This window comes from Cyprinodon variegatus, unplaced genomic scaffold (assembly GCF_000732505.1).
Source record: "Cyprinodon variegatus isolate N-32 unplaced genomic scaffold, C_variegatus-1.0 Scaffold715, whole genome shotgun sequence".
NCBI lineage: Eukaryota > Metazoa > Chordata > Actinopteri > Cyprinodontiformes > Cyprinodontidae > Cyprinodon > Cyprinodon variegatus.
The window spans coordinates 243,457-253,900 of record NW_015151168.1 but is presented as its reverse complement, the minus strand read 5'-3'; the positions used below and the strand labels follow the sequence as shown (position 1 = coordinate 253,900).

General features: G+C 36.6%; 1 protein-coding gene across 1 annotated transcript in view; it reads left to right on the top strand.

The window, feature by feature from the left end:
• Positions 1-7,735: 7,735 nt before the first annotated feature.
• LOC107097690 (solute carrier family 22 member 7-like) overlaps positions 7,736-10,444 on the top strand; it is an 8,315-nt gene continuing 5,606 nt past the window's right edge. Inside the window, exons 1-6 of the mRNA XM_015394940.1 lie at positions 7,736-8,138; positions 8,239-8,342; positions 9,253-9,407; positions 9,503-9,671; positions 9,753-9,876; positions 10,075-10,184. Of these exons, the coding sequence (XP_015250426.1) occupies positions 7,758-8,138; positions 8,239-8,342; positions 9,253-9,407; positions 9,503-9,671; positions 9,753-9,876; positions 10,075-10,184 (1,043 nt within the window). The 5' untranslated portion in view covers positions 7,736-7,757. The remainder of the gene's footprint in view (positions 8,139-8,238; positions 8,343-9,252; positions 9,408-9,502; positions 9,672-9,752; positions 9,877-10,074; positions 10,185-10,444) is intronic.

Below are 10,444 nucleotides of genomic sequence, written 5' to 3'. Positions count from 1 at the left end.
AATAAAAGCTAGATTGGAAACTACATGTTGACAAGACACCAAGCATGTGGGAGAATGTCCTTTCGACAGAGGAGACAAAAGAAAAAAAAATAAGAATATTAAGAAAACAACAATGTCCTTATACTGTCAAACATGGAGGAAGCTCTATAATGTTCTGAAGCTGTTTTGCTTAATCTGGCACATGGTATCTTGAATCTGCAGGTTACAATAAAATCTCAAGAGTATCAAGGGATTCTAGGGAGATATGTGCTACCCAGTATCAGAGAGCTTGATCTCAGTTGCATGTAATGGATCTTGCAACAGAATAATGACCCAAAACACACAGCTAAAGACACCCAAGAATGGCTAAGAGTAAAATATTGGACTATCCTGAAGTAGCCTTCTGTAAGTCGTGACCTAAATCCTATTGAGCATCTTTGGGAGGAGCTGAAACACGCTGACTGGAAAAAGCTGCATTTAAACCCGAGACAATTAGAGCAGTTTGCTGATGAGGAGTGGACCAAAATACCTGCTGAGAGGAGCAGAAGTCTCATTGACAGTTACAGGAATACTTTGATTGCTCTTATATGGAGGTGTCAGGAAAAAAACATTGTGGACCAATTGAAGCATGTTGAGTGGACGATTGAGAGACCCTGGCATTAAGAACATTAGGGTAACCAATTTTTGAGCTGATGAAAGCATTTATAGTATATGAAAGTTTGTTTAAAAAGTAAAATCAGAGTATTTGTCAAATGATTAAAAAAATTATAGTCCCCAGCTGAAAGATTATTTACACGCAGGAACATTCCAGATGAATGTAGATGAACCTTGGTTATTTACATTTCCAATGCTCACAGAGGGGAGCATCTTGTTGCCCTCTTAGCATTACACACAAACATTTAATTCCTCCAATCATTCCTATCCCCAATTGGGAAGGCCAACTTTGGTCTGGCTATTTCATCAGGGCTGTAAATGGAATGGTATGTAGTACCAGGAGGGAAAAAAGCATTCATGTCCAGGCTCATAAGCAAAACAATTGGGTGGCTGCCTCCCGAACTCTTGTTTACACAGCAAGCTTTTTTCCCCTCCATTGGTCCCATTCGTCTCTGCAGTTAGTCTCAGAACTGCAGCAGCTGTCAGCATGCCCATTTAAGACGCGCTAAACACACTCTGTAGAGTCTCTTTTATTCAAGCCAAAGGTGATCCCTCTTTTGAAAATTACAAATTTTATTTTACACAAAATACATTTAGACGTCCTTTATGTTTAGTTATAAATCATTACCTGATATTTGGAAGGTGAACTCTGATTTCTGTTTTTCCAAGAGATGTTTTTTAAACTGTCAAAATCTTTTTTTATGAAAAAATATAGAAAGTTTTATTTGACCAGAGGGGGGTGCCATAGAACTGTATAATGCAATGCTTTTTGTTGTGGCTAACCAGACTTTTTTATATATTTGTAAGCCTCCACAAAAGCTCATTTTAGTGTCATCAGACATACTTAATATGCCCATTACATGATGCGACACAAAGAATAATTTTGATTTTAATAAATGCACCAATGTCTTTAAGGCGTTGAAAGATAATAGAAAAAGATGTTTCATATTTAGGTAAAAACAAATATACTGTTTTTTGCAGCAGGACAATAACAATCCAACAACTTTACTTTCAGTAGTTACCTTTCTATAATATCAAAGCAGATGGGAGTACAAAGACAAGTATTTAATACATGCAAAAAAATTAAACAAATAAATCCGTAAATCAAATAGAATACAGTGTAAGTCATACATGATGAAAAGGAAACGTAAGAAGGCATAGGGTGATGAGAAAAGAGCATCAATCTGTGAGCATTTACAAAGGTAAATCCGTACGAATACGTCTTGGAAAAAATAGTCTTCAATTCAACTCAGTTTAATTCATTTTATTTGTGTAGCGCCAATTCACAACACATGTCATCTCAAGGTACTTTACAATTCAACCAGATCATATGGTCAAATTGATTAAAAGTTTTCTATCTAAGGAAAAGCAGTTGATTGCATCGACTCATTGACTCGAAGGCAATCCTTTACACTAACCACGCTTGTAGCAAAAGTGGAGAGGAAAAACTCCCTTTTTACAGGAAGAAACCCCCAGCAGGACCAGACTCAGTGTGAGCGGGCATCTGCTGAGGTCATCTGGTGTTCAAGGAGACAGAAGCAGACATACAGAAAGAAGGAGAGATACAAAAGGCAACTTTTAACAGACTCCGTAGGCGATCCCATCCAGGAAACACACAGCCAGGCAAAAGAGCTCCGAGTCAGCTCCCATATCAGAGGATGAAGAGAGCACATCCAGTTAGTAACAGTCAGAGAAACAGGACTACACTGAAAAACAGGCCGAGCTCCAGTCTTAAAAGGTGTCCATTACCACACCAAAACATCATGATTGTTAAAAGCAGGTAATGCTTAACTGCTTTCATTTGCAATCTTGTTGTTGCAAAGCATAATAGGGGCTATGGTTTCAGTTGTAGCTCCTCCAAGAATTTATGACAAATGGGTTGAAAGAATAGTCAGAGGGATATAGGATAGAATTGCTGAAAGGTTTAGAGAAGCCAATGACAAAATGTTTTCATTTGACCAACAAAGCCTCAGTGCATGTTCTCTGCACAACACTGCAATCTAAGAAAAGTATCTTCTTCTTTTTTTTTTGACGCTGGAGTTGAACTATTTGGATGTTTCTTCAGAGATACTTGAAGAACATTTGAAAATACTTATCTATAAAGAAACATAATGATGGTGGCGGTGGTTTTTATAACACTAAAATACTTTTTTTTTATTAATCAATGTAAGGCCAACAACAAAACGTGAAAGTTCTGGAGATTGCCTCCAGAACTGAAGGGAGACCCTGGCATTAAGAACCTGAAGGGAAATGTACAGAAGGCACGCAAGAGTGACATTTATAGCGGAGCCCCCAGAACCATCCAAGTGCGAATGCAATTTCTGTGGAAGAACGAGTAAAAGTCGTAAAGAGCATTTAAGTATGCGTTTTTGATGTTTTTTGAGTTATTTCAATGTATTGACCATAACTTATGCACTGCAAAAACGATCTAGAAATAAGTAAAAAATTCTTACTTATCCTTAATTTAAGTAGGATTTAGCTCTGCTTACTGTGGATGTGTAAGTTACCTTGGTTGCTGTCAACATCTAGTGGGATTTTCCTGTCAGTTTGCTCCACAGATACATAGAAAGATGTTCAATGTTTACACTTATAACTGCATGCAGTTGTGGCATTACGTAAAGCTAAGACCTTTTTGGAATCCAGACAAGTTTTAGAGGAAAACTGTCCCCTCCAGGCTTCTCTTTACACTTGGTTCCGCTTCATTTGAACTCCTGGCCAGCATTGTATCTAGGTTCACTGCTGCAGGAGTTTCTTCTCCTAGTATGGTTAAAACTTCACTGTGCTGAACTGCTGTCATGGAAACAGGAGCCACTTTCCTTGGCCACTGAAAGGACTAATGGTCAGAGGGATGAACCTTGAAACTAAGATACAGGAGCTTTTTAAGCTGTCGCTGTAATCCAACACTTAGACCATCCAAGTGCATCTGCTTATTAGATACAAACACGTTTTTGGTGCTCTGTGTTTCACCACAGGGCCTGAAATGGCTAAAAGTAGAACTAAAGCTAAAGTTTCCAACAAATGGACCCACAAATGCTCAAGTATTTTCAAATTTCTTAATCACGTTTACAAGTCAAGCAACAGTCACGTTGCTTGACTTCTACAAAACATAAACTGCTAAAAATGTAAATTATCAATTTAAAAAAAATCACAGCCTTTTAATTAAAAATATTAAATACGAAACAATGTGGCACCGACAGGACCCTGATGTTCGAGTCATCCTTAACGTAGACTCATACTTTAATACTCCCAGAGGGAAATTACTTTTGTCACACGCTCCAGATATACAAACATATACAACAAAACTACACAAAATAATATAAATATACACATATATAACACTCTATATATTCATATGTATATATATATTTATATGTATAACTATAGATCCAAATAAAGTAATTGTGACGTTGTGCAAAAACAGTGCAAAGAATGAATAAATGTCAATTATAGAGGGCGGGTGTCTGAATCACTTGAGGGAGGTGTTGTAGAAATTGCAGTAATGCAGCTTGTGGTTTAGTTTCTGTTTTAAGTAAATAAATAAAAAAAATTTTAAAACAAGCAAAAAAAAAACAGAATGGTTTATAAATCTGTGATGAGAACCACAAAAAAACTTGCAAAGTACTTACAGTTACTATCCTTGATGCAAAAGATGGTTTGTCTAAAAGGCGTGCCTTCAGTTCCCATCCAACATCTCTCCATGCTTTACCACAGCTTATCAGATGATGTATCTCTTTTGAATGGCTTAAGAAAACCCAAGTAACCGCCCCCCCCTCTACAAACCATGACGCAGCTCAATTAGTATCTTGCAGCTGTACAACCCAGGTCACATCATGAACTATGAAGATATTTTTAGTCATCTGAAACACACTTTTTTGTTCTTTGTAGTAACAAGGGAAAAAAAGATGTTAACAATTTATTTGCACCTTATAAAATCTTAATTTCAGTGTGCTGTACCTGTGCTGTCACATTTCAGTCAATCGACAAACCATTTTAAAATGATTGTGCCCCTAACCTAAACAGAGTACCACATAATTGTGAAATAAAGAGGAAAGTCCCTTGTACACTGATACTGTTAACCAGTGAAATGGCAATCAGCAGTCATCTAATTAATAGAGACAACATGTGTGCAATTTAATCTCAGGATAAATTGTTGAGTATTAATGACGGTTTATTAGGAGAACTTAGGTTGACAAAGAAAGTCTTGAAGTGTAAGACTCATAACAGAGGGGCCCAGTAATCAGGCAAGACAGACAGTGGGATAATTTAAAAGCTTTTATTAAGCAGCAGGCTGGGGATCTGCGGTTGCAGCGGCTAGGGCGTCTAAGGCAGGAACCTCCAAAGGAGAGAAACACAGATTAGTGAGCACGATAATCTGCGGAGGATGATTACACTGCCAGAGAGTTGCAGACGCTAAAGCCTAGAGGGCTTCAAAACTGGCAGGAGATCAGATCAAATAGGAAGGAAGACAGGATAATCCACAGGGTGGAGGGAAGAGGCAGATCCAGGTTCATTCCACTGTAGAATCCAGCAGATTTCCGAAGACAGTTCAGGCAAACAGATCAGGACAGCGACAGGCTAGCTCAAAGGTCAAAAAGCAGAATGGGTCAGGATCAGACAATCAGAACACATTAAGTTACTCTATAAAAACTCTCACCAAAAGGCTCAGGAATAATATGGCACTGATGGCTGGGACCAAGGAGTTTAAATAGAAGCAGGAGCAGGTGGATTAGATGAGCAGTGATGATAAACAGGACAGAGCTAGACAGGTAAATGAAATGAGCAATTAAACTAGCAATCAGTACCAAGATTATGACATGGAGAGAGTTTTTCAAAGGTTTGAACATATCAGAGAGTTTTATTCGGTTTGTCATTTGAAAATGGAAAGAGCTGAGGTGTCTACTAAAGCATGGCGGTTCAGCTAAACTGATAGACCAGGTAAATAACGAATTAAGCTGAAAAGCAGTCAAGAGGCTCATGATAACTTTTAAAGGGGCAGAGATCCAACAATCAACATTAGTAGATAGCAGTTGTTGATAAAAAAATGCATAAGAAATCCTGGTAATGCTGGATGGGCCATACCTAAATGCAGTAGAGAATCTGTGGAGCCACTTCAAATTTGGATTAAACTACTCAGGCAAAAACAATGACTAAAGGAATGGTCGAAATGTGAATAAATGACTTGCATCTTTAAATGAATAAAAAAAAGTTACAAAAATAGTTCCAGAGGTGATAAATAAGCATAACACCTTGCAGATAATTAAGAAAAAAAGAAAAGAACGTCTCATTTTCTTTTTGCTTTAGACTTATGAGTCAGTCTGTCTTAGCCAGTCACGTGAAATCCCTGAGCACTTCAAGCCCCCATACAGTTCCTCTAAAATAAAGTAAATAAAAGATGTAGCCACAGTGTAACCTACATCCCAACAAAGCAGCAGCATACTAAGTTTTACCAAAATCATATAAATAGTCAGATGCACCATTTTCAATTGTTTAAAAAACAGGTACTAAAACTGACCCCAGGAAGCATTAAATCAGGCCAATGTCACTTCTTCACTCAAGTAGTTAACTTTAAAAAAGGGAGAGATACAGGTTTACACATTTGGATGTAACTGTTTGCAATAAAGTCTTACATATCTACATAAATACAGGTATGTATAACCTTAGGTTTACATGTAATTTTTTATTTTATATAATTAGCTCATGTATTTGTACACATGTAAATGTATCTACGTTGTTAATTAAGCAGTTTTCATTATTTGCGTAGAACAGTGGCAGATAAATCAGTTTTATTGCACTGCAATGTACTTCTACCTAGAATTCTATTCTATTCAGTTCTATTCTTTGTTATACTGTTTTGTTATATTCTATTCCATTCTATTGTGTTCTCTTTTGTTCTATTCTACTTTATTCTATGCTATTTTATTCTGGTCTGTTCTGTTCCATTCTATTCTGTTATATTCTATTATATTGTGCTCTGTTCTGTTCTACTCTGTTCTGGTCTGTTCAGTTCTATTTAATTCTATTGTGTTCAGCTCTGTTTTGTTTTGTTAATTTCTATTCAGTTCTGTTCTATTCTATTTTGTTGTGCTATTCTGTTCGGTTATGTTCTATTCTATTCTATTCTATTCTATTCTATTGTTTTCTGTTCTGTTCTTGTCCATTCTGTTCTATTCTATTCTATTCTATTCTATTGCGTTCAGTTCTATTCTGTTCTGTTCTATTCTATTCTGTTGCGTTCAGTTTGGTTCTGTTGTATTCTATTCCATTTTGTTCTTTTCTGTTTTATTATCTTCTATTCTATTGTTTTCTATTTTATTCTGTTCTTTTTCTATTCTATTGTGTTCTATTTTTTCTGTTATATTTAATTCTGTTCTATACAGTTCTATTCTTCCTGTGAGGTAATCTCTAAACCCTAAAATCAACAAATCACTCTGGAAGAAAACCTTTATTCCAGATTTCTCCATATGAAACTATCTAAAGAAATGTGCAGCAAAATGTCTTTATTCGACCGTATATGCAATTGGTTTAACACCCAGCAGAGGTCGCCCAGTCTACAAATGTAATTACAGGTAGGAATCGGTGTGCCTAACTGAGGTTCCTTCAAAATCAGTGATAAAAGAGCAAATATGTTTTGGAAAATTAAAGTCTTGTTTGGATTATTGTCAGCAGGCTTTTATATGATTCATAAAAAAAAAACTTATAATGTAATAAAAACTGAAAATCGTTAAACTCTGTTATTTTCAGTTAAACATTTCCTTAAACATTTACACACAGATGTACTTTCATCTGTAGATGTCCTACTAGAACATCCCCTGTACTTCGATGGAGAGTTGATCTTCAAATTACCCTTTTTTTTCTGTGCCTTGTTGATATTTACTGTAGAATATTACAGTTCATGATAAAGCTGTTTTCTTGCACAGACGTTAAATCTTTCCTGGTCTTGGGAAATATCTAAAAGGAAGTCTATGTTTAAAACTGAATAACTTCTTTATTTAGGCCCTGATAAAATGCTTAAACCAGATATCTGTAATGATTAACACCACACTAGTATCAGTTTTACTCTGTTCCCTTAAATCCTCTCACCATCTCTTCTGTCGCAGCTGATTGACTTCTGATCTGCAGCAAAAATGAAATTCGACAATGTACTTTCTGAAATTAATGGATTTGGAAAATTTCAAGTGAAGCTCTTTTTGATCCAGATGCTCTCCCGAATCACTCTACCATGTCATTTCTTGCTGAACAACTTCATGGCAGCAGTGCCCCCTCACCACTGCAACATCAGCTCCCTGGAAGATGGAGGCGTCTTTGGAAATCTGACTCTACACCAGAAGCTGTTGGTTTCCATTCCTACAAAGCGAGATGGGACTCCCAGTTCATGTCAGATGTTTGCACAGCCCCAGTATGAGTATTTATCAGGCTGGAACAACAGCAAGGAGGCATCCTTCGTAAGATGCCAGAATGGATGGGTGTATGACAACAGCACCTTTAAAGCTACTCTAGTAACAGAGGTGAGTGTTATAAAAAAGGTATTAGCACCCTGTTTAAGACTTACGAATATAAATTAGGTTAAAGCAAAAATGGATCATGTTTTCAATTTGTCCTTCGTAGTGGGATCTTGTCTGCAGCAGAAAAGGGATGAATACGGCCACAGCTACAATTTTCTTTATCGGTGTCATGATTGGAGCCCCAATATTTGGGTTTCTCAGTGACAGGTAAGGATTTATACAAAGAATAAACAGTATGGACTACTACATGTGTACACGCCTCTGTAAAAATAATTTAAGTAAAATGAAAAATCGTCCTATTGCAACTATTGCTCCATAATCCTCAATGAAAAATTGAACTAAGTCGTTTTTTTTTCAATACAGTTCTGGGGACTTAAATGATTAAAGACGCAGGTTGTTTTTTTGAATTTGCTGGCCTATTTCTGGGTTGACCTACCTGTATGTTTTGGACAATTGTCCTTCTCAAAGAAACAATGAAAACCTACTTCCAGCAGCGGTCCAGAGCACCTTTCTCTGATATAATGCCATGTGTTCAAGCACACTAGCCTGAAGCCTTTAGAAAGGTAAAAAAAAATCACAAAATCATAAGCCCTTGCACACTTAGAATAGATAGGAGGTACTTCTCTCCGTGATCATCATTAGTTTAACACAGAACCCATGTAGCCTGTTTATTGTTAAAAAAAATGGTTTATTCTTATCGGACCAAAGAAAATAGTTCATGATAATGTCCAAGTTGACCCAACCTTAAATATTAACAGATGAGATAATAGGACAGAAAAGGTTTTACTATCTTTCATCAAACCTAAATGGCTGGTTAAAATGTCAGACTCAGATGATAACAGTATCATTATGGCACTAATTAGGCCAGTGGATTAAAAGAATGATTAACATATATTAGTCCTTTAAATATTTTGTTTACAGTAGTGCACAGTAAATCTATATGTGACTAAAAGCAGGGATGATATGAGGATGCATATAAGGAAGTAACAAAGAAGTAAAGATAAATTAGAGGTTCATAGATTTATTTCTCTTGGAAGTATTTCTTATCAATAAGGGGGGTAAAGAAGTTTTTTTTTTTTTAAGTCAGTCATTTAAACCGATTTTTTTTCACAACCAGGTTTGGACGACGAAGGCTGCTCCTGGTGTCTTACATATCCTCGTTGACATTTGCGATTCTGAGCGCTTTCTCCTCGTCATACATAATGTTCGTCATTATGAGATTCTTTACAGGCATGTGCCTATCAGGGATAAGCATCATCTCCATAGCTTTAAGTAAGGAAATTTGCTTTATTGTTCTCCTCTTCCCCTCTTTATGTTCATCCTCCTTTTCTGATCTCGCTTTTTCATCCATGCCATTGTTTCTCCAGATGTTGAATGGTGCAGCATTGAGCGCAGGACTTTCTCCTGTGTAATCATTAGCCTTGACTGGTCACTCGGGAACTGGCTTTTAGCAGGGATTGCTTTCTTTGTGAGGGACTGGAGGATGCTCATAGTGGTTGTTACTTCACCACTTATTCTGGCCATCTTTTGTTGGAGGTAATAAAGTAAAATTTTTCTTCTTACCAAAAGTAGAACAAAAGAAACACCAAAATCGATCAAAATCTTCTGTTATTTCAGGTGGCTTCCAGAGTCTGCTAGGTGGCTTGTGGCAAAGGGGAAAGCTGAAGATGCACATCATTACATTATGGAGTGTGCTGAGATGAACGGGAGATCCAAGTGTATCACTGCCATCACACCCAACGTAACCCTCTTTACCAAAAGTTAATAACTTTATAGAGCAGAACTGTGAGGGGAAAGGGAAATAATACAAATTGTACATTACCGAGTATTTTTTCTGTAAAACAATTAGGCTGGTTGGATAATAAGCTAACAAATTTAGACCATCATAAAGAGCCTCCAGTTGAACACTCTGACTCTCTTCTCTTTTTTTTCATTCCAGGCATTACTGGAATCTGTGGAAGCTAAAACAGGAGATAAGAAATACACTATTGTAGATCTTTTCAGGACCCGAAACATAAGAAAACTTGCAATATGCTCTGGGATTGTATGGTATGTATTCATTTAATGTGACAGGGTATGGTAATGATTCTGAATTGGTAGAAATTATGACTTCATTACAGTTCTTTTTGTGTGTGTGTGGTGGTTGTTCACATTAATGTTTAAAATATCAAAGGACACGTTGTTGTCTCTTGTTCATGGAAAAATTGCATTAATTTTCCAGAATGAACAAAAGACACAGTGACAATTGTAAATCTATGTTCTTGTCATTGGGTTAAAAATTTTGGTTTTTATATAAGTTTCAACATATA